At 52.2% G+C, this 23,934-nt stretch overlaps 2 protein-coding genes across 5 annotated transcripts; one reads left to right on the forward strand and one right to left on the reverse strand.

The window, feature by feature from the left end:
* Window positions 1-501: 501 nt before the first annotated feature.
* TNNT2 (troponin T2, cardiac type) lies at window positions 502-10,834 on the forward strand. Of its 4 annotated transcripts, XM_074894008.1 has the most exons (15): window positions 521-580; window positions 2,973-3,031; window positions 4,149-4,166; window positions 4,822-4,851; window positions 5,614-5,670; window positions 6,253-6,285; window positions 6,795-6,830; window positions 7,129-7,150; window positions 8,115-8,175; window positions 8,316-8,432; window positions 8,808-8,885; window positions 8,988-9,098; window positions 9,504-9,613; window positions 10,077-10,167; window positions 10,682-10,834. In XM_074894008.1, the coding sequence occupies exons 9-15, from the start codon at window positions 8,122-8,124 to the stop codon at window positions 10,724-10,726; spliced, it is 606 nt and encodes a 201-aa protein (XP_074750109.1). In that variant the 5' UTR covers window positions 521-580; window positions 2,973-3,031; window positions 4,149-4,166; window positions 4,822-4,851; window positions 5,614-5,670; window positions 6,253-6,285; window positions 6,795-6,830; window positions 7,129-7,150; window positions 8,115-8,121; the 3' UTR covers window positions 10,727-10,834. The 4 variants fall into 4 exon arrangements, with proteins under 4 accessions (XP_074750108.1, XP_074750110.1, XP_074750111.1 ...); XM_074894007.1 differs by lacking the exon at window positions 4,822-4,851 and having other exon boundaries at window positions 502-580; XM_074894010.1 differs by lacking the exon at window positions 6,795-6,830 and having other exon boundaries at window positions 519-580.
* A 1,303-nt stretch (window positions 10,835-12,137) lies between these two features.
* Window positions 12,138-18,052, reverse strand: LOC141954450 (uncharacterized). Its single transcript, XM_074894006.1, has 2 exons — window positions 17,876-18,052; window positions 12,138-14,077 (listed from the first exon to the last, which is right to left on the reverse strand). Exons 1-2 carry the CDS (start codon window positions 18,010-18,012, stop codon window positions 13,276-13,278), a joined length of 939 nt encoding a protein of 312 aa, XP_074750107.1. The 5' UTR covers window positions 18,013-18,052; the 3' UTR covers window positions 12,138-13,275.
* Between the last annotated feature and the right edge of the window lie 5,882 nt (window positions 18,053-23,934).

Genomic DNA, 23,934 nt, shown 5'->3' on the forward strand with positions numbered 1-23,934 from the left:
GGCTGGGACTGGGAACTGATTGCTTCCCTTCTTCTGGCAAGAGGAAAAAAGGCAAAAACCTGAGACAAATGTGTCCTGGGTGTGTGGGGGGGGTAAAAGCAGCCTGAGACTCTTCGCTTCTCATTACAGCATCTTGGACCCAGTGCAGTGGCTGAGCGAGCCTGGGCTGGGGGCTGTGATGGAGGGTCCGATCCTCTGATCACGGCAGTGCTGCCTTATCAGTGTCCCTGGCCCTAGAAAGTGACAGCTGGCTGGCTTGTGTCAGCCCCTTGGGCACTCATGTATCTCAGTCAGGAGGGTTTAAAATAGCAAATCTCTGAGGCCACACAATAGCTTGGGCTTATATGGGCTCCTGGGGGGAAGGGGGAGCGGTGGAGGGGGCCAGGGCCGCGGCTGCCAAAATAGCAGCTCACAAGTGTTGCATTCCTCGCTGGGCGCCGGGCACATTCCTCCCGGCGCTGCCCGCCCCGGGGTGGGCGCTGGAGCCCCCTTAAAGCCTCCTGCTCCCAAAGAGCATTTCCCAGACGCCCGCCAGCTTCCCCTCGGCTCCTTGGGATCTCACCGGTGCCCCACGGCAGAGGTAAGGCTGAGGAGGCGGGGTGCCTGCTCATGGCATAGGATGCTCAGTGGAAGGGAAGTTGGTAAAGACCCACAAGTGCTTTGGCTCAGGGTTAACGATCCTCCCCAGCCGCTTGCACTGGGATGTATTTTTGCCATGAAGGCATTCCCATGGATAAAGCACCAGGACCCTCTCCAGGGGGTTGTATTAGCAACTTGCCCAACGCCTTTTGAACCACCCCAATGTGTGCCAAAGTGGCTGAGAAGGATTTTGGCTGCCCTGGTTCCGGGGAAGTCTCACAGATCCCTATTCCTTTCTGGAGGGGACAGGAGGGATGCGATGCCTGTGGGAGAGTCAGGCCAGCCTGGCCCTGGCTCGCTGGCAGCCCAAAGGGTGGGTTAGAAGTGGGATGCTCCTGTGCATGGTCTGACCCTGCCAAGCAAGAAGGGAGCAGCGCCATGACCCACACTGGAGCAAATGTTGGGAAATGAGAGCTCCACGTCTGGGAAGCCTGGAGAAAAGCAGAGACTGTGAACCGTAGAGAATTAACTCAGGCCCAGAGGTTTGACCAGCCAGGCCTCAGCTAATTGAGAGGGGGTTTTTAAGGAGTGGGAGGGATATCTGGAGTATTTAATCCACAGCAAATGATGGGAGATTTTTTTTCGATCAGTAATTTGTGCAATATTTCCTCTTTAACTCTGTAATAATTCTGCTGGACTTTCCCTAATTCTTTCAAAACAAGATTTCAAAGCTTTGATGAAAAGGTTTATCTGTTTCTGTGAAGAGGATACATAAATATTTCCTAGAGACATTTTCTGGTGTAACATTAGTTTTTTTTGTGTACTCCTTAACAGTCCTGGTTTTGTTGTTGTTCCTCAGCAAATGGTCTATGGGATCTAGTGATGTATGAGAGAGGAGATGAAAAGAGATGTAGAAATAAACTTTCACAAATGCATGTTTGCACTGTCATGGCCAGGAGGGAGTCTCCACTCTTGTGTTGTGAGAGAACCACGTGAAGTCTTGGGTGTTCAGAAGCCAAATTCTGGGGGCAGTAGGACCATGCAGAGCCTGGGTGAAAAGAAGGGCCAGAAACTGATGTTCAACAGGGAGCAAAGATTGAGGGGATGGTGTGAGAGGGGTGTGCTTAGGGTCAAGCCCCAGATGCACACTGGGGAAGTGAACGATGATGGCAGAAGCAGGCGGTGAACCCGAGGCAGACAGTGCTGAGTTCTGACTTAATTTGTCTCCAAAAAGCACCTTCTGAGTCATTGCTCAGAAGTGAGATTTGACAACCCCCTGGGAGCCATGGGTATGCAGAGGCACCCTTCCTGTAACGCATCTTTCCCATGCTTGTGGATTCCAGTCCTGGATTCAGCATCTTGAATAAGCGATCCTGAAGCCTGTCCTACCCATCCTGGGTAATAAATGCTCAACAGATGTAGCCAGGACCAGTTGTTCCCAGACACCCGGCAGAAGGAGAAGTGAAGCGGCGCTGCTCTGGGAACAGGTGGTTTAGCACATGGAAGCTATTTCTAGATCTGCCTTGCGTTGTCCTGCTGCATCTCAGCTTTGCCGAGGTCTGGCATGAACGCAAGCTGCGGACAGGCTCTGCAGGGGCTTGGGCTGATGCTCAGGGCTGCCCAGGGCTGGGCCTGATCATGGGGCTGGTCTGTGCAGACCTTGCAGTGGAGCATTGGGTGGAAGCTAGATGAGGTGGAACGATGAGCGTAATCCTCCTGGCCACAGCTGTGAGGGAGATGGGTGTGCTGGGAATACGATCATGGCTGTTTCTGCAGAGTTATTAGCCCTATTGCTAAACCAGGCTGTGAATTATTCCTTTTAGCTAACCTCAGTCTCAGGGCCAGGACCAGGGAACAAATGCTCCTGCTGAGCCCAGATCGTCCCTTTCCAGAGCATGCTCCGCGCTTGGAGGGCTGGGCTGGGAGGTCTCACCAGGACCTCATGCTGTGGCTTGTGCAGGACTGTAAATCTGTGATAACAGGACGTCCCTGCAAGTTCCCAACTGAAGCTAAGAATAGTCAGGAAGCAAAACAAGCTGAACATTATAATTGGGTTATTTGCCTGTGTCCTGAGCAAACACAGCACCCTGAGATTGGCTGCGCGTCCCGGACATGGCTCCTGACAGCAGTTATCAGTGTTGCATGAGGCAGTGTCTAATATCCTGCCTTCTATTTGGGGCAAGCTGTGATCCTGGGAGGGAGGGGAGGGGGGAGCCTTATCTCTGTTGAGATAATGCTGTCACAGCCTAGCTGGGGACAGCTCGAAGATCCAAGTGCTTTGGTGAGATGCAGCATTTCTGTGCCTGTGTCTCGGGTGCTGGAGGACAGGCTGTGCTTGTCCTTATCTCAGCTCCTAACCCTTGCTTTTTCCAATCTGCCTTGAATTCTGCTAGATAACCAGGCATGTCGGACTCCGAAGAGGTTGTTGAAGAATATGAGCAGTAAGTGGTGTGTTTTTAAACACCCTTTCTTTCTCCTTATTCCTGCCATCCTGCAGGGTCAGAGCATTGCTTAGGGGTGCTGTTTGGGGGGCATGAGCTCTCATCATTACCCCAGTACCCCACGTGAAAGGACTCTAGGATTCCCCCACCCTGTGCCCATCTGCATTGCTGTTGTGATAGTGCTGAGATCCCTAACAGTGGGGAGTTTTCCGTTAGGAGCTGTATCAGCATATACATGGGAAGGGACATTCCCTGCATTAAAATTACTGTAGTCCAAATCAGTGAGATAGAGCTGGGAAAAGCTGATATAATCAGTCTGCTGCTGCTGGGGTCCTACTGCCACATCCAGAGCATCACTCCCCAAGGGCCAAATTTCAGGGCAACTTCTGCTGGTGAGGGCTGCTGGACCATGAGACATATGCTGAAGAGAAGGGGCTCAATATCTGAGCTATGTGGTTCTAGGCGTCACACAAACACAGCTCCTACTTCTCATCCACCAGCAGAAAGTGTAATCTGAATCCTTCTCTTAGTTTAAATGCCACAACAGCTTTGCATATCTTGGCAATCAGTCTGACCCCACTGCCCAGCCTCCCTTGGACACACCTGAGGACAGACTCTGCATCTCCCTCGAGGTCGGGAAAAGACTTTGGGGTAGAGATGGGATGTGAACTGCCCATTTGTAGGATTACAGGCCATGGTCACTTGATCTTCTCAAGCTGCAAAACAGTCTTGTGCTCTGACCACTGTTAAAGTGTCAGTTGAGCACTTCAGCTCCTACTGTCCGCAGCCTCAAGCGTGATCTGGGTCTTGTCCCATCCCCACTGCCACCTTGCAGTGTGCCGCACTGCAGCCTGCCCAGCAGTCGTTGCCCATTGCTAGGAAGAAGGGGAGCCACCCTTAAGGCAATTTCAAATTCCCCTTTGGCCTCACTGATGAACACATGCGTCCTGTTGCAGAAGATCACTGTAACTGCAAATTTGTGTTGTGCTTTGCAGGGAGCAGGAAGGTAAGGGAACATGGAGCATCTGCAGCTGCCCCAAGGCTGAAGCTAAGAAATGATCAGAGCAGCCTCAATAACCTGCGTCTTTTTCCCTTCCCTCCTCCTGTCCACACGTATGCTCTCTGAAGAGGAGTATGTGGAAGAAGGTAAGTGCTCTAGGGCCTGGTGATTGCAAGGACCAAGAGACAAGTGCTGTTGGTTCAGTATTTTGCTTGGGTGGGTTGTGGTGGTAAGCTCCTTGGCTGCAATGAGCAATTCATGACCAGGAAAGGCAGATGAGACCATGTTCTAGATTTCTCCATCTGAAACATCAGTAGAATCAAACCCAGTCTGAATTTTCTTGGGATCTCTTTTGTCAGAGTGATCCCTTGGCTCAAAACAGGGATAGAAATGCTGGACTTGGGCGTTGGCAGAGGTGTGAGCCCAATAACTTGACAGGAGCTGGAGCATCAGCCGAATGTATATTAATGATGCTCAAGCACAAACCTCCAACCGCCTCAGTCCAATGAAGAAGCAAACCCCATGGTGCACACAGCCACCCTGGGACACAGCTGGGCTGTGCATTTGGGGCTGGGTTTGGGAGCTGGGTTTTGTTGAGCCTCTTGCTGCTTCAGGTCACTGCCAGGCAGCCTGGGCTGCAGCACAGCAAAACATCTAGAACATTAAAAGCAAAGAGAGGTACAAGGGGGAAACCACTGAAGTGCTAGAGTCCTCATCTCATGCACGCCATAGCTACACCCCACAGCTTTACGGCGTCTGACTAACCTCTGCACTTATTCCTTTCCCTCCTCCCTGGCTCAGAAGAGGAAGAATGGATAGAGGAAGAAGATGGTAGTTATTGCACCTTTCTTTATTTCATCTCTCCACTGCTGCTGTGAATATGTCGTGGGTTGGTGTGTCTTTTGCCTCTCCCTGGTTGGGAAATGGTTTTCTTTCATTCTTCCACTTCTCTCTCTTGCTTCTTGCACTCCTTCCTTCCTTCCTTGCTGCGCTGTACGTATCTGCTCCTGTGTCTGTAGCTTCTCTCTTTTATTTATCAACCAAATGCTCCTGTGGTTTGCTATCTTCTTTTTCTTTCCTTCTCTCTTGCTGTGGGACCACAAGTCTTCCCAGGACCTGTGGGCCTCAGCATTGCGCTGACTCCAGTGGAGGATTCTTGTGGGGATACTGCTCCCTCCAGTGGAAAAATGCTCCAACAGTGTCATAAATAAGATTGTGAAGGTGCCAAAGGCACGTTCTCTGATGCCAGCCAGTCTTGTTCTTTGCTGGCTAGAGGAGAGCAATAGAAATCACTCCCCCCCATCCCGGGTTATAAGAGCATGATAGTATGAGAGGGAATGAGGGACAAACCAGGAGGTGGCTATAAATCCTTCAATTATTTATTTTCCCTGTCCAAGCACAGAGAACAGCCCTTGGGTAAAGGTTAGAGCAAAGCCCTTTGCTTTCTGAGCAGCTGCTTCTTTCTCCTGTGGCTCCATCTCCCCCAGGTCTCTCTCTGGGCCAGCTCCATGCCACAGTTGTCCCAATACCAGGGTCCACAGGGAGCCAGCGGGAGCGGCGGCTGTTCGACTCACACTGCCCATTATTCCACAGGTCAGGAAGAACAGGTAGAGGAGGTGGAGGAGGAGACAGAAGAAACCAAGGCAGAAGGTGCGTGGTGGCTTTGCCATCGAGCTCCCATGGCTCGGCTGGAGCCATGATCCACTTTGGTGGGGTGCTGAGCAGGGTCTGGGATGTCCCAGCACAGCCTGTGACAGAGGGCCAGTAGCACAGAGAGGCAGCTCTCTCCCGTATCTGTAGTTTCCAGTAAGGAAGTGTCAAAACTGAGCTGCCCTTTACTGATCTCCTGAGTGCCTTGGCCCTGCAAGCATGAGGATAATGGTGTTTTCTTCTGGTTGCTGATCAAACAGTTTGTGTCCAGCACTCTGAAATAATGCCAAAAATGAGTTAAGCCCATTCCACCAAGATATCTATGTAGCCTTAGAGGGGGGATTTCCAGAGCTGGGGTCATGCTCTGACGTGTCTCACCATCCAAAGAGCACTGGCCTTCATGAGACCTCTTTGGAGCAGATGGGGTTGTCTGGTGTGTGTCCCCATGTTGTCACGGCTGGTGGGACAGGTTCAGATCCCAGCCATGCTCCCCGAGTTAGGGTGCCAGGACCCCTCTGTGCTGGGGGATGTGACTGCCCTTCCCCACGGATGCTCATATTCTCCCCATTGCTTTTGAAACAGAACAAGAAGATGAAACGAAAGCACCAGGAGAAGGTAAAGTAGGAGCGGAGGAGACGGTTTGGGCCATTTCAGTTCCCCAAGGCACTGGGCCCTTGTAACAGGGTTTTCAGTATTGAATTCATTTGCTGCTGGAGAGAGAGAATCTGCAGTAAATGGGGCAGAGCTGCCCTAGGCCTGTCCTCTGCCAGGGCTGGGGCAGCAGAAGGCCTGCAGGAGGGATGACTTTTTGCTGCCTAGGTAAGAAATTCACCCAAAATACAGGAGAGGGTAGTACTACTGTTTTCCCAGCATGAGCTCTTGCAAAGCTTGTCTGGGTTCCTCCTGGAAAAGACCTGGGCCTCTCCTGGTCTGTCTGTGAGGGAGGGATGTCCATGAGGCACCTGCTCTCTCCCTGTTCATCCTGGAGGGATGGAGCTGGGTTTTGCAGTGGGGATAAGCATGGGGCAGAAAGGAACCGCCTGGCTGAACCACCCCGCTGTGTCCGTGGGCAGGGTGCACAGCAGGGCTGGCCTCTGGGAGCCAAAGCATCGTGTTTTCCACAGGTGGAGAGGGGGACCGAGAGCAGGAGCCTGGGGAAGGTGAGGTATCCATCGTAGTTCCTCTCTGGGGTGGGAGGGACTATCCCTTTGCCTGTGCAAGCAGGTACCAAATGCCTTTCTGCTCATCCAGGAACATCAACATGTGTGTCAGGTTTTCACACACAGATGGACATCTCACTGTGTGCATCTTTGCTGGAGGATGATCCACAGTGCAGCCTGTGCTGCTGGGAGAGAGCAGTAGCTTAGCTCAGTGTTGTGGGCTTTGGGTCAAGGTGTGAAAGCAAATGCCTCTGTGACACTAACGTTGTCTTTCTCTCCTGCTCCTGGGGACTCACAGGTGAATCGAAGCCAAAGCCCAAGTAAGTGTTGGTGCATTTTCTCTGGTGCAAGGTCTGAACTAGGAGCTGTGCCAGGGCAGAGGCTCCATGTGATGGGCTTAGCACCATGGTCCACAAAGGGCATGAGGCAGTGAGGCCTCAAAATCATGAAAGCAGAGTGGGGACTAGGACATGGAAATTAAAACTGAGAGAAACAGGCAGATTCTCAGATCCTGAGAATGAGGTCTTGAAGCATTTTGTGTGCTCCTTGGAGGAAGCCCAGCTGCCCTGTGGCCCTGCAGATGGAAAAAATCTGTGTGCACCCCAGCCTGGGGTACATAGTCCATGGAACAGCCAGGGTCTTGCTTCTCTAGTATGCTCCTGGCCACAGCTGGCATGAGGCAGGCATTTGCCAGCATTCCTGGGACAGGAGCACTTGCCTGAAGGAGGGAGGCCATGAACCATTGCCAGGAACCTGCAGGTCCTCATGGACCCCTGGGATGGTGCAGTCTGAGAGGCAGATCTCTCCTCAGCTATGATCTCTTTATCCCTTTGTATCTTTATGTGTCCCTACTGAGCATCTCCTGCCCTCCCTCAAGCCCACAGAGGATGAAAGGACAGTTTCCAGCTCCCCATTCCAGGTCACACTGGAGCACACAGTTCCTCTGTGCTCTTTTGGGTGAGCAGTGGGGTGTCTGCCAGCCCCAGGGAGCCTGGCAAAGCGTCATGGCCAAGTTGCCTGCAGCTTGAAGAGCTATTCCAGCCATGCGGGCGCCTTGGAGTGCTTCCAGGAATGCCAGAGGTCTTCCTCTGAGGCTGTCCAGCTGGCAACCTCTAGCAAGCAGCATTACATGTTCCTGTCCTCAAAATGTGCTCACTCTGCACCCCTGGGGACTGCGAGGCTCAGAGAGGAGGGGTGGGTAGATCAACACATGGATGAAAGGCACCATCCTGTCCCAGGCATCTGCTGCAGGCTCACCATCCTTCTGCTCACCTTCAATTGCAGGGTCTTCATGCCAAACCTGGTGCCTCCCAAAATCCCAGATGGTGAGAGACTGGATTTTGATGTAAGTAGTGCACTCAGTGTCAACCCCTGTGAAGTGATCCCCTCGCATCGCTCCTCCACACTGTGCGCAGCAGCTCAGCAGCTCCTGGAGGGCTTCACTTGTGGGAGTGTAGCCACTGCTGTTGTTTCTCTCTGGTGCAGGACATTCACCGCAAGCGCATGGAAAAGGACCTGAATGAACTGCAGGCCCTTATTGAAGCCCACTTTGAGAGCAGGAAGAAGGAGGAAGAGGAGCTCATGTCTCTCAAGGACAGGATTGTATGTCTGCAGCCTTCCCCATCTTGTTGTTGCCACCCTCTCACCTGTGGGCACACAGCCGTGATCCTTTCCTTGCAGTCCTGACAGCAAGACCTGAGACATCCCATGTCCCTGCAAGACAGAGCTTGAGATTTGAGCCAGATCTTGTACCTCAGTGCCTGGGAAGCCCCCGGTCTGGCTGCTGCGATGCTGTGGTGCCTAACAGAGATGCACCTTCCCCCATGGTCACTGTTCCACATGCTCCCTTGGGACATGTGGGAGCAACAGATCTGCCCTTGGGGCTCTCAGGACTTTTGGGGTCAGGGATGTGTCCTTAGGGACAGAGAGGATGCAGATTTCCCGGGGTGTTGAAGTCAAGGTCGTCTTCTTCTGCAGGAACAGCGGCGAGCGGAGAGGGCAGAGCAGCAGCGGATTCGCAGTGAGAGGGAGAAGGAGCGTCAAGCCCGCATGGCTGTGAGTCTCCCTCTGGGAACAGGAGGCTTGGGCTGGTCTTGGGTAATGCAAGCCTGGCTGTGAGGTCTCTGTTTGCTGCTGACCCACTTCTGACCCTGACAGGAAGAAAGAGCTCGCAAAGAGGAAGAGGAGGCAAGGAAGAAGGCTGAGGAGGAAGCGCGGAAGAAGAAAGCTTTCTCCAACATGCTGCATTTTGGAGGCTACATGCAGAAGGTGTGAGTCTACCCTGAGCAGTTGCAATGAAGCTGCTGGTGCTCCTGGGAAGGGCTCAGCCATGGGCTGGCCTCACTGTGCCAGGCGTGTTGTCAGTGTTGTAGACTGTGGTTTCTACAAGCAGAAGAATACAGGCCACCGCTGTTGGGCCACAGCAGCAATCGGAGAGCCAAAGTGAGCTGGGAGCTCTGCTTTGAAGATGCTGGCCCGGGCGGGCCCAGCCTCACCTCAGGGACAGGGATGGGGGTGGGGCTTGTCTTGCCCACTATTGCCAAAATTTTCTTGAGGACCTCATGTGCTTCTGGTGTCCCAAAAGCTGAGAGTGTTGGGGGCAGAACTGGGGATAGGGGTAGAGCAAAGGCTGGGCAGATTTCCTACCCTCCAATGGACTGATGGTTTCCTCAGTCAGAGAAAAAAGGTGGGAAGAAGCAAACAGAGCGGGAAAAGAAGAAGAAGATCCTCAGCGAACGTCGGAAGCCCCTGAACATCGACCACCTCAATGAAGACAAGCTGAGGTGAGCATGGGCTGCCGGAGGGATGGCCGGGACAGGGGATCTGCTTTGGGTTCCACCTCCTGGGGCAGGATCCTGGGCCGGGGCGGGCTGCCTGGGGCTTGCAGTCCAGTCAAGAGGGTGATGGCACAGCTGGGAGACAGGCTGTGACACACCACCAGGGACGTGGGCTCTGTGGCTCTGCCAGGCCACCACGGCCAGGCTGCTGATGACAGCGCCGGCCATCAGAGGGAGCCGCGCTCACATGCGTGGGACACGCGTGTCCCCATACGTCATCCCAACCTCACCGACGGCTCTGGTCCATGCGTGGGACCTGGCATCGCACATCCCCGTCCGGGCATGGAGCCTGCAGAGACCCGTCCTGGGGCAGAAGGCGAGATGGTGGCATCGCTGCCCTGTCCCTGCAGTGAGCTCCCTGTGAGCCACATCCCTTTTCTGCGCTGACACCAGCCAGCTCTTCCCACAGGGACAAGGCCAAGGAGCTATGGCAAACTATCCGTGATCTGGAGGCTGAGAAATTTGACCTGCAGGAAAAGTTCAAGCGGCAGAAATACGAGGTGAGCCGCGTGGCCCTCCAGGAGCTTGCCCTCTGTGTGCCTGGCTGCTCTGTCTGGATGCTCCCCACCTGGGAGATGAGTTGTCTGACTGATGGTGCTGTCGCAGGGAAGCTGGTTGCTTCAGAAAAGGACTGTGCCCCGCTTAGCGCATGGGGTGACAAACACCTGAGAGGCTCTACACCACTGAAAGAAAAGCCACATCTGCCTCCTTTCTGGAGATGAGACAGGATCAAACCAACCCTTCCAGTGGCTGCCAGCCAACATGGCAAGGCTGAGCACAGAGCTGTGAAATGCTGGAGGATGTGGCAGCTGGTGAAAGGGGCTGTGTGGTGGCCCTGTGACCTACCAGCCCCTGGGGCTTCCCGCTGTGTTGCACATCACAGCCCCATTCTAAACCCATGCAAGAACTGCTGGGGAATAGAGAGCAGTGATACATCTTCACCCCAACCCTTGTCCCTGGCCGGGTGTGGGGCATCTTGTCAGACCTCACCATCTGCCTGTGTTTCTCTTGCAGATCAACGTCCTCCGAAACCGTGTCAGTGATCACCAGAAAGTGTAAGTTCCTGGGCAGGCTGAGCATCCTTTCTTGATGCCTCCTGCCCTTCCAGCTGCCTGCTCCCCTGGCCCCAGTTCCCTCCTTGTGTATCTCCTGGCTCTCTTGCACCCTCACAGAGCCACCTCCTGTCCTTTCCACTCCTGCCCCCCGTCCTACTGGTACTTGCTGTTCATGGACCTGCAAGTCTAGTGCAGGGACCTCAGTCCCTTCTGCTCTTCTCCCATTGACAGACCCCCATTGCCTCTCACCTCCACCAGCTTCCCCCTGCCCCAGAGACTCCAGCTGGGGATGGGCCCCACGGAGAACCCACCTCTGCACATGGGACATTATGTCCTTGTGTGGGGTCCTGCCAGCCTCCAGCCACCCCCATCCCTGCAGTGACTCTGCCTGGAATCTCAGGGAAGGTGCTGGAGATCCCAGCTCGTGTAGGAGGGGAAATCCCATGGTCTGCAGGAGCTGTGCAGCCCTGCAAGATCAGGGGAGTCTGTCCCTGTGTCCACATTGCCTGGACAGGACTGAGGGACCCTTCATAGGAGGGTGGAGGTGGGTGTTTAACCCCTACCCTCAGGAGCACCATGCTGCTCTCGCATCCCCATCCCGCACTGCCATCTCGCATGAGAGATGCTCAGCCTGCCCCGCATGTCAGGTAGCACCATCTCCCTCCTGCTTACACAAAATCTCTCTTCTCTTCTGCCCCAAAATGGCCTGCTACTGCAGCAAAGGGTGAGTACAGGCATTTTCTGAGTGCTGTGTGTCTCCCACTGCACGTGTGCTGCATGGATGCTGGGGCTGACATCAGGCTCACAGTAGGGCTGAGGGAGGAGGCAATGCCAAGGATTGCCAGCCAAAGCTGCGCTGGTGACTCTCAGGATGACATGCCAGAAATGACCTTCACTGTCCACCCAAGCCTCCTCCTTCTTTTCTTTTCTGCTGACCCATGCCCAGAGCAGCGCCTGTTCCTCTGATGCTGGTTAAAGAGAGTGATGTGGTGGGTCCTGGCTAACAGCTTCACAGCTTCTGGTTCTTGGGAGAGGGATCCTGCAGCCGTTGTTATCCCTTCACAACTAGAGATCCAACTCATTGAATCTTCTCTGAGGGATCCTTGGAGGGAGAAACATGGGAAGGGAACTAGGGGTCCTTAGAAACACCTGGTAAAATGCATGAGCTTGTTCCCAGAGGGTCCCAAAACACATGAACACACCCAGGTCCCATTTACCTGGGGCCACTAATGACCTTCTTTTCCACAGGGCAGTGAGCATCAACCAGAGATGGCTCCATCGTCTTTGCAGGACTGCTGATGGCACCCACCTTGTCCCTCCTTTCACGGTCACTAATGCTTTTTTGCATGTGCTTTTCTGCTTCCCTTCCAGGTCAAAGGCTGCCCGTGGGAAGACCATGGTGGGCGGCCGGTGGAAATAGATGACTCAGAAGGCAAAGGAGGCTCAGCCATGGAGAGGTGTATTGCCTTTTGGTCAACCAGCTGGCTTCCCCATGTCGTGGAGCCTGCACCACACACCCACCCACCCTCCCACTGCACAGAGCCTGCAAAGTCGTTGCTGCAGGCACAGTGCTGCCTGGGAGGGCAGATGCTTCGCAAGGTGCCATTCTCATCTCCACACCCCCAGCTGATGTTGTGTCTGTAAATAAAGAGAACGGTGAGGGGGTGAGGGTGTTGTCTCCATCCTGAAGCTCTGAGCCCAGAGGAAACAGGCACAGGACAGTCTCAGCAGAGCTTGACTGAGCAAGCGCAGTTACACACCTGCTCCCTGGGGTGCAAGAGGATGCAGCAACCATCCAGGATCTCATGAATAACATGTCCCCTTGCCTCACAGCATCTCACACCTGCAGTCCTTGGGAGGTTTTGTAACTGACCTCAATGGTCTGACCAGCTTTTACTGCTGCAGTTTGGGGCAATCCTAGTTATGGCCACTTTAGTTCCTGCTTTTGCTGTACCAGAGCCCCCCTCACTCCCCTCTGTGTCAGGGTTGGCCCAGCGGGACAGCATGGATAGGGGCACTGCTTCCAAGCCTCTTGGTCCCTGGATTAGTCACAAATCCTGCTTCCAGGCTATTTTCATTCCTGTTTCCGCTTCTTCCTAAAGGGCCCAGACCAACTGTGTTTGCCTCTTCTGTGTGTTTCTAACAGCATGCAACAAAGACTTGAGATAAGTCAGTGTGGAGAGACTATTTATCTGTCCTTTCACGGATGCAGATCTCTTTCATCTATCTATAGGCATCTCTGTAGCATGCTCTATTGTTAAACAGCATCCATGAGGCATTTCCCAGAGCAGTGGGGAAGGGATAGATGCACAGGATGGTGGATCTTCAAAGGCTTCTTTTCCCTTGGCAAGACATTTTGTCTCACCTCTTGATGGGGCTGCCTGTCCTCCCCACCCCAGACCCAGTGATGTGGGGGCAACCTGCAGGTTGTGCTGCCTATTGGATGAAAACTTATTTTCCCTACTTCAAGAAATGCCATCAGGTTTTGGGGAACAAGGCTCTGGGAAGCCTCAGCTTCTGTGAGGCAGCAAGTAGAAGACAACCAACTCCCTCTTACCCTGCTCCTGAAAAACAAGGTGTGGAGGGATGAACGTGATCCCTTATTGGGACAAAAAGGGAGAGCTGGGGAGGGTGGCAGTTCTGGGACATGAAATACCTGGAGGGTGGCTGAGTGAAGGTCCAGCAAGTGACATTTCCACCCTGCCTGATGCATGGCCCCAGGAGAGAGGAGTGCTTGTGGCAGAACGCTATGTCTGTCTTTGGAAAAAAATATCCCCTTTTCCCAGGCTCTGAAGGTCCACCCTCAAAACCTTTCTGGCAGGCAAAGGCAGGGCCCTGCCAGTGCTGGTGCCCGGTGCTGCACGGAGGCACTGCAGCCGCTCTGCCCGTCCCTGCGGGGCTGACAGCGCCCAGGGTGGGGGTACAGAGGCACTCCCTGCTTCCCACAGCGCTGCCTGTCTCGGCAGCGCACTGGCCCCCCGCCAGCCTGGTTCCCTGCACGCTGGGGCCGAAACCTGTGCGCTCCCTCCCGCCCAGCACCTCCCTCCCTGCGCCTGGTGCTCGGTGGCACAGCTGTGCCAGAACAGCTGAGTCAGCAGCCAGCCCTGCCACGGACCCTCCCCTGCTCCCTCTCCCACTGGTGTCTGTGGCTTTCCACGGTGAGTGGGGTGCTGCCGTGCTCAGACATGGCAGAGTGTGGTACAGGATGCAGAAATCCTCTGGTGTCTTCTCCAGGGTCTTACAAGGTTTGCATCGTCCCAAGTGTTGCACGGGCTGCGTGATGATTGCAGTGGCGCAGTGTGTTGTGCCAAGGTTTGCTGGAGCGCGGTGCAGGGGGCTGTACGCTGGTGAGCAGCTCTGATGTGCAGGCTGTCCCCATCCTGCCACGCACAGCATGTGTTTTGCAAGTGGATGAGTCTTAGGCTATCACAGTGGGCCAGGAACCAGCCACGCTGGAGTGCGCTGCAGAGTGAGGGACCCTTGGCAGCAGCTTTTGGAGGGTCGTACAGGGTGCTAACAACCTCACAGTGCCATGTTGTGGAGATTTGAAGTGTACTATGGGCAGCAGGACCTCTGGATGCCACATCAAAGCACCAGAGTCTTCTGGAGCATGGTATGAGGGGTGGAGAGCTCTGCCCTTCCCTAGCAGGGCATCCCCCCAGGAGCTATGAGGTGTAACGTCCTCTGGCATGTTGCAGAGGAACCTCATCTTCTGCCATAGCATGCAAACATCCTCCATGCGGATCCTTTGAGGAGCAGTCCCTTGTGCAGCACCACTCGAGCACAGCACATGAAAACAGCATCTGTTCAAGAGCAATTCTGGTGTCTCAGCCAATGCACTGGACAGGAATTGCGTTGTGTCCCACCCAGTCTGCACAATACAGGCTGCTGGGATCCTTTTGGCTCCTCTATGGAGATGCTGGCAGGTGCTGCAGTGAGGCACGTGTGCTGGTGGGTGCAATGCAGGGCTCATGTCCTACAGCGCGGTGTGGCACAGAAAGCCTCTGGCCTCCCCAAAGTGGTGCCAATGTCCTGCCCAGAGTTCAAAGCTCCAGAGGCTGCTGCCAACCTGGAGTACAAAGCTTCCTCCTCCAGCATTCAGCATGAGTGTCCCAACACTACTGCATGAGCCCAGACCCCAGCAGACCTGTGCCCAGGTCTCACAAGCACACACATCTCATGGTCTGTCAATGCAAATGCATGCCAAAGTGCTCCTCAGGGCACCAGGGTCCCCACATGTTGGAATGGATGTAAAGGAGGATGCATTTGTTTCCCAGAAAGTGCTGGTAAAATGTTGACCTGATGTTTTGGGCCAGAGCTGTGTGTAAGGCACACCCAAAACCCAGGACTACTCTCAGAGTCAAAGCCAGGCTGAAATAAAGGTATTGAAGAGCCTGGTCATACCACTACTGCTACAGATAGAAACAGCCTGCTCATGTCTTCGATCAGGCCACATTAACCAGGGATGCTCTGCATCAGATTCTATGATGGCTGTCCTGGGGCCACCTGGGCGATGCATGTCCCAGGGAGCCAGGGTCATGCATGTGCCCAGGCTACCAGCATTATGGTCCGTGATGTAGCTGCAGTGGTGCACAAGGACCTGGGGGACAATGGAGCAGCAGCTCTTGAGGCTGAAATGCTGCCAGGGCACAGTATGTCTCACTAGAGGCTCCATCTCTCGCTGTCACCATCAGTTGGGGCACATGGTGAGGATCCCCTCACCCTCACCTTGGAGGTGTTGCTTCCCCCATGGGCACAACTCTAAGTTTGAGGTGGCCCCATGGGCTACTGAGTGTGAGCAAGAGTAGTGTGTGGAGGAGACACAGGCAGGGCCGGCGCGAGGGGTGTCAGGGTGTGCGTTGGGAGGACAGAACCTGCCCAAGGTGCTGGGCAGGCACAGTGGGTGTGGGCTGCTCCCGGGTGCAGAACAGGGGACTTGAGTCCTCTGGGGCTGGAGAGAGGGTGCCAGCACTGACAGGATAACACACACACCAGCTTCTTGTTGATGGTGGATCCTGGGTGGCACACAGAGTCCCCACTGCCCAGGCACAGCCCACCCTGGGGGATGTTTTTTGAGTGACATCCAGGGTGTTCAAGGGCAGCACAGCTCTGTGGAGCACAGAGCAGATGGTATTGGATGCCATTGCTACAGGGAGTGGGCATTGCCCGTCCTCTGGGGTTCACTGCTTTCACCATCCATGAGCCTTGGACAGGTACAGAGTGGCCACATCGCACTGATCCACAGTACCCCTGTCCCCAGGGTGAAGTACAGGAGTGCCCAGCCTCGAGTTCAAGCCATGGCCAAATGTCAACAAAAAACTGCAGAAAATGAAGCAGTACGACCTCTAATTTTTTGCAGGTCAGGTCTAACAACAAGCTGTATTTTAAAGGCGAGAAAAAGGATGTAAATGTTGAATTTTGAAACACCTTCCAGACCTCAAGTTCTCATCTTCATATTCCCAAGCCGTCGTGTTTCTGTGCCATGGGCCTCCTCAGCACACTCCCCTGCAGGGCAGGTCCATTTGTTCATGTAAGCGTCTGACGTTTGCAAGTTTTTTATGATTATTTTAAAATGCCTTATAAAACTTTAAGTTTCATTTAATATCTTAGCCCTGTAAATCACTGCCTATAGCAGCTAATTCATAGGTATCAATTAATCGCCTTAATTGGTTAAAGTCACCCATGGTTTATGCTGATTCCACAGATGTGTTAAATCATCAGTGAAGTCTTTAATGCACCACAAGCACAGTTTAGCATCTATGCAATGACCCATGTCCATGAGACAAGTCCCGCTGACAAAGCAGGCAACAGTACTCTGGGATGGAAAGGAAGAGAAAGAAAGCAAGCTGTTGTCTGGAAGCAGCATTTTATTGGCACTTAGTGGAAGGAAAATAAGCTTCCTGGTGATGTCTGAATCATTGTTTTTGCATGTGTTCTCATGCCCAGGTTTCAGCTGAAGTCCTACGTGTTAACTACGCTCTTCTTCAGTGCAGGGCAGCAACCCCTGGCAGGAGCACTGAGATGCTGAGAACTAATGGGAGCTGGGATCAACCTTTTGACCAGCAGCGGATCCATAAGGTCCATGACTGGTAAAGGTGGTGCTGCCCCATATGCCCTGACCTGGAGTGGTGCTGAGCACCAAAGCTGCGGTGACGGTTTGTGGGAGCAGCAACCCCTGCAGAGGTGGCTCTGGCAGTCACGTGCAGTGCCCAGGTCAGGGGATGGCACAGATCTCAGGGAGGTTTGGAGCACTGGAGGGAATTGTTCCCACTCCTGCATCCCTCTGTCAGCTTCAGCTGCACAGATCCTGCCCTCCCAAAGGGCACATGGAGACCAGACTCACTCATGCTTAGCTGGTGCACAAAGCTCTGCAGCAAACAACGAGCTGTGAGGCAAAACCCGAAGCCTTTAGCAGTGTCTCCCTTGGTATCATCTCACAGGAGGTGGGTCTCAGAGCCCCACATCCGCAGCTTTGAGGCTGGGTATCTTCAGAATATTCCTGCCTCTGCTACTCTCCTGCTGCCTTTCTCCCTGCAGAGGAAGGGGGCTGTGCACTCCCTTGCATACAACTGTACACGCACACGCAGAGTCCCAGACACGTGTGCACATGCGCACACACGCAGAAACAGTCGCAGCTACTTGTATGCACATGCACACGCAGAGCTTGCTGTGCCAGATCCTGCAACACACCTCCAGAGGAAGGTGAAACAGCAGTGAAGTGCGCGGGGGAACTGTGCCCATGGATCCCCGTGGCAGTGCTGGTGCACGGGCTGCCCCAGGACACGGGCACCCAACAGCAGGGGATGCATTTCAGGGTGTCATTCATTTACAGTCGCCTGGGTCTGTGCTCTGGAAGAGGAAGCAGAGGCTCAGGACCCGTGCTGACAGCAGGGAGCTGCACCAGAGGAGCCTGACTGCACTGGATGAGCCTCTTTGGAGAAGAGGGTGGGGTGGTGTGAAGGAGATATGGATGCGGTGCTGAGTTTTAATTGTATTCTCTCAGAGGGCAGCGCTCAGGTCCTAAGTCTGTTGATGGTCAAAGGCCCAGTCACGAGCACGTTTAACGAGGGATGTGGTTTTGTTCACAAAGCGCTGTCACCTTTGCGAAGGGCAAAGTCCTGCACCTCGTACTTTCACCGCATGAACCCAGCACACGGTGTGTGTCCTGTTCCAGATAAACACCAGTTTGGGCCTGTTGGAAACGGAAAGAGATGGAAATGCCTGCTGAAGTGTGAACTTGCAGGCTTTGTCTTCAGACGTGGCAAAACCCATGCCTGGGAAAATCCTCATCACACAACAATTTGTATGTTTTCCTGCATGAAATAAATACGCAAAAAGCTGGTCTGCTGCAGATTATTTAAGTGCACTGCCAGATCCAGGAGTGCCTGGAGGTGCCTGTCCCCTACCCCAAGGTGCCACCATGCCTGTCTAATCATTGCCTGCTGTGGGCTACCAGCCCACATGCTACGGCTGCTGGGGTTCATGCTGATGAAGCCTGATGCTGCTGAGCAGCTCAGCACTTGCACGAAGCAGAGGTTTTTTTTTGCCCAGCTCTGAGGCCGAGCCTTAAACAAAAGAACAGAGGAGGAGGGAAGAGCAGCAGAGGAAGGCAATACATCCCTTGTCTAACAGCTCAGAGGTTACAGCACTTGCTGGTGAGGTGGAAGATTCAATTTCCTCTCTCCTCCGTTTGAACAGGAGCATGGTTTTGAGCTCTGGCTTTTAACCCCAGCTGAGCTGCAGCACTCAGTACTCTATATGGCGCTGGTTTATAATTCCAGTGCTACACACTACAACTGATGTGCTAGATTGTGGCACAGCGCAATACTGAAATTACTCTATTGATGGTGCTCTCCTGGTTTTGGAAGTGGTGTGAGCTGCTTGTACCTTTTATCTGCATCTGTAAACAAACATGGTTGTGCCTTTGCAGAGCAATAAATCTAACTTTGATATCATGACAAAGATGGAACACTTTGATCCAGGGAAACACTTTGATCTTTCACTGTGAACCAGATGCTGTTGATTAGCTGTAAAAATAGAGCAATTATTGTAACTTTTCAGGTGGTGTTGCAGTGCTATCCTATGACCTGTCAGTGTATTAACTGTGTGACGTGCCACACCTTAAAATAAAATAGACAGAATATGAAATTCAGCCAAATTCTGCAATTCTCAAATTCTGCTGATTTTTTTTGACCAACATATTTTGGAAAGGGAACATTTTGCTTTGAGAGGTTTTCCACCTCAGATTTTTTGTGCAGGCCAGTGTTTCATACACTTTGAAATAATTATACGCAGAATCATCCTGGCAAAGACTAAGAAGCATTTCTGGATGCTGGAAGAGGTCCCCAAGGGCCCCATCAAGAGGACAGGTCTCCTGCCTTGGACTGAGCATCTCATGGAGTTCCCCATCACCTGCCTTGCTGCCCAGAGCACATCCTCCATGGCTGACAAGTTGGGTTGGCTGTACCAAGGGCTCCATGGTGTAGCAGCCACAGGGTGGAGGAGATCTCAGCATCACTGGGCTCCAGAGACATCCATAGGGTCCCTGGAGACCATGAGCTCCAGTCAGGGCTCAACTTGCTGCTCCTCCACTGCATGGAGTAAATCAGGCACCATAAGTCCAGACTCATCCGAGATCACAGCAACGCTTAGCAGATGTAGTCATGGCCTGATTTCAATTCCAGGTCTCTCCTGGCAGTGGACAGAGATAAATATCTCCAGAGGGTGACTCAATGTTTTGTGACCTGGCAGGGCAAAGCCAGGAAGACGGGGTCCTGGCTGGAAGGAGCACACTACAGCAGGATGGGAACTAGCTCCTGGTTATTTGCTCAATGGAGCAATTAGTCCCGTAAGTTCCTGAGCCCTGTGATTAACTGCAGCCATCCAAACATCATCATTGCAAAGGAAGAGTAACTAAAGGATTCTGGAAATTGTTGGCATTTCTTGGCGGCTACAGAAAAGTCCCAATTGCAGCTTGCAGGCCCTTGGGCTAAGGGCAGGACAACCTGCTGGCACGCAAGATGATAAAAAACTCAGAAGGAAGAACTTCTCTTTCAGGAAGAAAGAAAAGTGATGCAGAAGTCCCCAAAGCTTCTGCCCATCAACCAGGCGAGGAATGGAGGGGGAGTAATCACTGTCTGCTATGAGTCCCAGATGTGGGTAGCTCCATGCAGATGGGGTACAGCATAAAGAGAGCAACCCTGGGTGTTTCACGGACACAGGCTCTCACAGGCACAGAATTCCTCCATGGATATTTTTCCAGACCTTAGTGCCCTAAGACAGATATTTTGGAAATCTGGCCTTGTGCTCTATGGCAAAGCATTTGGCCCATAAGACCCGCCTCACAGATGTGAGGGTTACAGCTACAGAAAGGTTTAAGGCACCTGAATCCTTTAGTGGAAGTTGCAGTTTTGAATCAGGCTTTCTAACAGAACAGGAGCAGCAAGTGCTTCATCGCAGGGTCCTCAGCAGACTGCACACCGGGCGGGATGGATGTCTACACTACAGCGGGGCGGTTGTATGTTGAAATCCCACCATCGCTAGGACTGAGGTGTTGTGCGATGGGGGCTGGCATCCCTGATGTCCTGGGATTTGGTGTCTCCCTTGGAAAGGCACCTACCCTTTAGCAAGCCCCACAATTGTGTTTTCTCCCCAGCAGTCCCCCACAACCTGTGGGCTGAAATTTGTTGAGGATCTGGGGAAACTGGGTTTAATTTAGTCTGTCATTTAGAGGTTCTGCCTCAGAGGCAGACCAGGGATATATCCTGGTGGAAATATTCGCAGCTAGGCAGGAGTTTCCAGGACAAAATTCTTGGCCTGAAATGTCTAAATTCTTTCATAGGGTTGGGTCTCCAAGTTCATTTACCCATAGAAAAAAATTATGTCCTCATCTCTATTTTGCTCAAGTAAATGTGACCCACATTCCCCAAAAGCCAAGGACCTGCAAGAGAAGTCACATTCTTGCGGAAGCTTAATAATTTGCCCAAAGCAAGGAATAAGAGAGCTGGGACTTCAAGACAGCTCCTCAAGCTGGAGACACAGCTCCAAGGCCAGGTTCACAGCACCCAGTGTTACGTTAAGGAAAGCTAATTCTCCACTAACAGGCCCTGGTACAGTGTGTTCTTTCTGAATTAATGGTCTTGGAAAAAGGCTGTTTGCAAAGAAAGTCTTCCCATGCAGAGCGGGATGCGCCCTCATTTTGTGGAGGTTTGCAGAGGGACTGTTAGCTCAGCAATTTCAACTTGCGCCAAGTGCGCGTGCAAATTAAAAGGAGGAAGCCACACGGTTGGATTTGGGGCATTCCTGTCGAGGTGTCGCTCTTTTGAAGTCGGTGGGGCTTCTCCTGGGCTGGGTCCGTCCGCGCCGCTCACACCCCTGGAATGTGGCCGGGGATTGGTGTGACCAGTCAGGCCAGTAAACAGACCTTCCTCCAAAATGAGATTTTACTGAAATCTGTAAAGAGCTGTTGCAAGCGGATTGACTCACATGGTTTCTCGGCTCTTAGTCATGAGCTTCTTCTCTGGACAGTTAATTAGTTTGTTCTTGTGGAGTGCTTTGAAGATGCAAAGCAGGCTGGGAAAGTGAAGTGTTATTAGCTCATTATCTGCAATCTTTTTTTTGTGACAGAGCAATGAAGTCCAGGCTTAGCCTAAGATGCTTAACAGCACTAAAAAACGAAGTGTCCACACACCCAGTTTTGTCCTTATTTCAGTACAGCTCTTTGCCAAAGCTCAATTCCTCTTTAAACTAAACTCCTCAACACCAGCCAGGCAGAATAGAGTGGCTATGGCACTACACAGGTAACCGGCAGTGTTAGCCTTACCCCGACAGAACATTTGAAAATTTGGAATTTGAACCCTTAATTTCAATCTTCTTCCTACTAGTTCCCACTTGGGTGTGAAAAGAATTGAGGCCAGTGGATTTTTTTATAATTTATACTCTGATGTGGGTGTATTAAGGGTCAAGTTCAACATCTGAGAACCTGAAATCTTTATAGAGAGGACTAAAATGAAGTAGCCCAGAAGGTTATGAACGAGATGAATTAGTATCTGCCTGCGCAAAGCAGCTCATGTGTGTCTGGTTACGTTCAAAGAGAAGAAGTAATATTAAAAGTATTTTTGTGTCTGCAAAGGACATGCTGTCCAGACAGCTGCCATGCCCTGTGGAGTACAGTGGATATAACAGCTCCGTCTACACAGCTGCTCCCTGGCAATTTGGCGATCTTGCCAGAGGCATTTCAAAAGCTGGGTGTGCAGTGATGTGGCCTGCTGCAAGGAAATGTGCCTTCATAATTGGGTGCTTGAACTCTTTTGGCCCAGTGGCCCCATTGCAATGGCCTCACATGCAAAACTGAGCCTCTTATTGAATTCAAGACCATCCCTGAGCCTAAATATCCATCTGTTTCTTCAGGAAAGACGCAGGCTGCCCTGATCACCCTACAGACCTGCAGCCTGAGTCCCCAGCTTGACGTGAACGTGCTCCAGTGATATCGCAAGCTCTAAGTCTGTGGGAAAAGGCCAGGCTGAGCAATGAGTCTCATCCCTCGGGCACGTGCGTGTGCCTGCACACACACAAACGCACACGTGAGAGAAGATCTTCCATGACACAAATGTAAATTAAATACCTAACTGATTTCACTGGGCACTCACTTCCTAACTTCAGGTTTCACCTGATAGCATCTCCCCTTGCTGAGCAATCAGACTTCCAGCACTCACCTTTGCAAAAGTCTGTGTTATGAGTCTTGTTTCCTTGTGTTGCTGGACACAAATGATGAATTAGTGTTATCTCTGTTTGGGGAATAAGATATCTCATTTCTATTGCCTTTGCAGGCTACTGGCACCAGTTATACAATTTTCCAGCCCTCACTGTTGGGTCAGAGCAACACCAGAAAAGGCAAGGTTGGACAATCAGATGAAGCTTTCTTTGCCACACAGCCTTTCTTTGCATTGCTTTATGTCCAACCAGGTGCAGTGAAAAGCAGGCACAAATTGCAAAGGAAATCCAGTTAGAAAGGTTTCCATCCAAGGATGAGGAAAATGAACCAAGCTGTGAACATGAGTCATAGAGTCCAGCTATTTACAGTGAAGTCCTCTTAATCGTAATCATAAAGATGTGTTACCCTCCAGCATATGGGCGGTGCTGAGTATGTCAAACTTTTCTCTGCAGACTTTTGCTTGGAAATAAAGGAAAGTGAATGTCCTAGACAGCTTAATGACTCCAGAAGGTGGGTTTTTCAGAGAAGTGGTGACAGCGAGGCAAGAATTTGGAACACTGTAATGGTGGGTCCCCCACGAGTGCAGCACGGGGTTGCAGGAGCATTGCTAAGCTTCTGCCTGGTTTCACCCTCTTTGCTGGTCTGACACTAGTTTCATGTTCATGTCAGAAAGGCAGAAGAAATGTATTGTTTACTGTCCCATCTTGCCAGGGTAGAGCTGGTCTGACACCCTAGAAAGAAGATTGTCCCTTTGCAATATAGTATTACAGTGGGTGTTTCTGTGTATGTGCACTCACAAAAGATAAAGGGTGAGGTTCAGGCCACCTAGCTACGTCTGAGCATTGCTTATCTTAATCTGGACTTCCTTAATCAGCAGTGGAAGTAGAAAATTATTAATTCGCCTCTCCTTCCATCTCTGTCTGACAATGGGGTAAACCACATGCTGGGCAGATTATTTCTCTCCAACAGCTATGAAGGGAACCCAGAGCGACTATCTTAGACTTCAGTGTCTAATTTTAAGCTGCCCAGGTGAGGGTGGATCGATCCTAAGAGATTTCTCCTAACAGGGAATGAGCCATAAAGGCCAGGGTGTTAGGGAAAGCTTTTTAGATGTGGTTGTTTAGCTTGGTTTATGGAGACCTGGTGTTTGGCAGCTTAAAAAAATACAAGCAAGCTGTCCTGCAAGCGCTGCGAAGAGGTGCAACTGAGAAGGCAGGTAGCTGTGGGCAAATGATAGCTGCCCATAGCTAGAGGGGAGGCCATGGTAGATCCTCTCCTTCCACACTGCCTGTGGCCTGGCACAGAGTATCCCCCTCTGCACCACCGCTATCACTGCTGGCAAATTTGTGCTGAAAAAATTACACCTGAAGACCCTCAAGATGTCTTGAAAAACATTTAAGCACCTGAATCCTCTGAATTCACTCATCCTTCTTGAAAATTCTGGGTTCCTGTTAAAGAGTTTCAGGTTTGCACCTTGGAACAGAGAATGATGCAAAATC

Source organism: Strix uralensis, chromosome 24 (genome assembly GCF_047716275.1).
Source record: "Strix uralensis isolate ZFMK-TIS-50842 chromosome 24, bStrUra1, whole genome shotgun sequence".
Lineage (NCBI taxonomy): Eukaryota > Metazoa > Chordata > Aves > Strigiformes > Strigidae > Strix > Strix uralensis.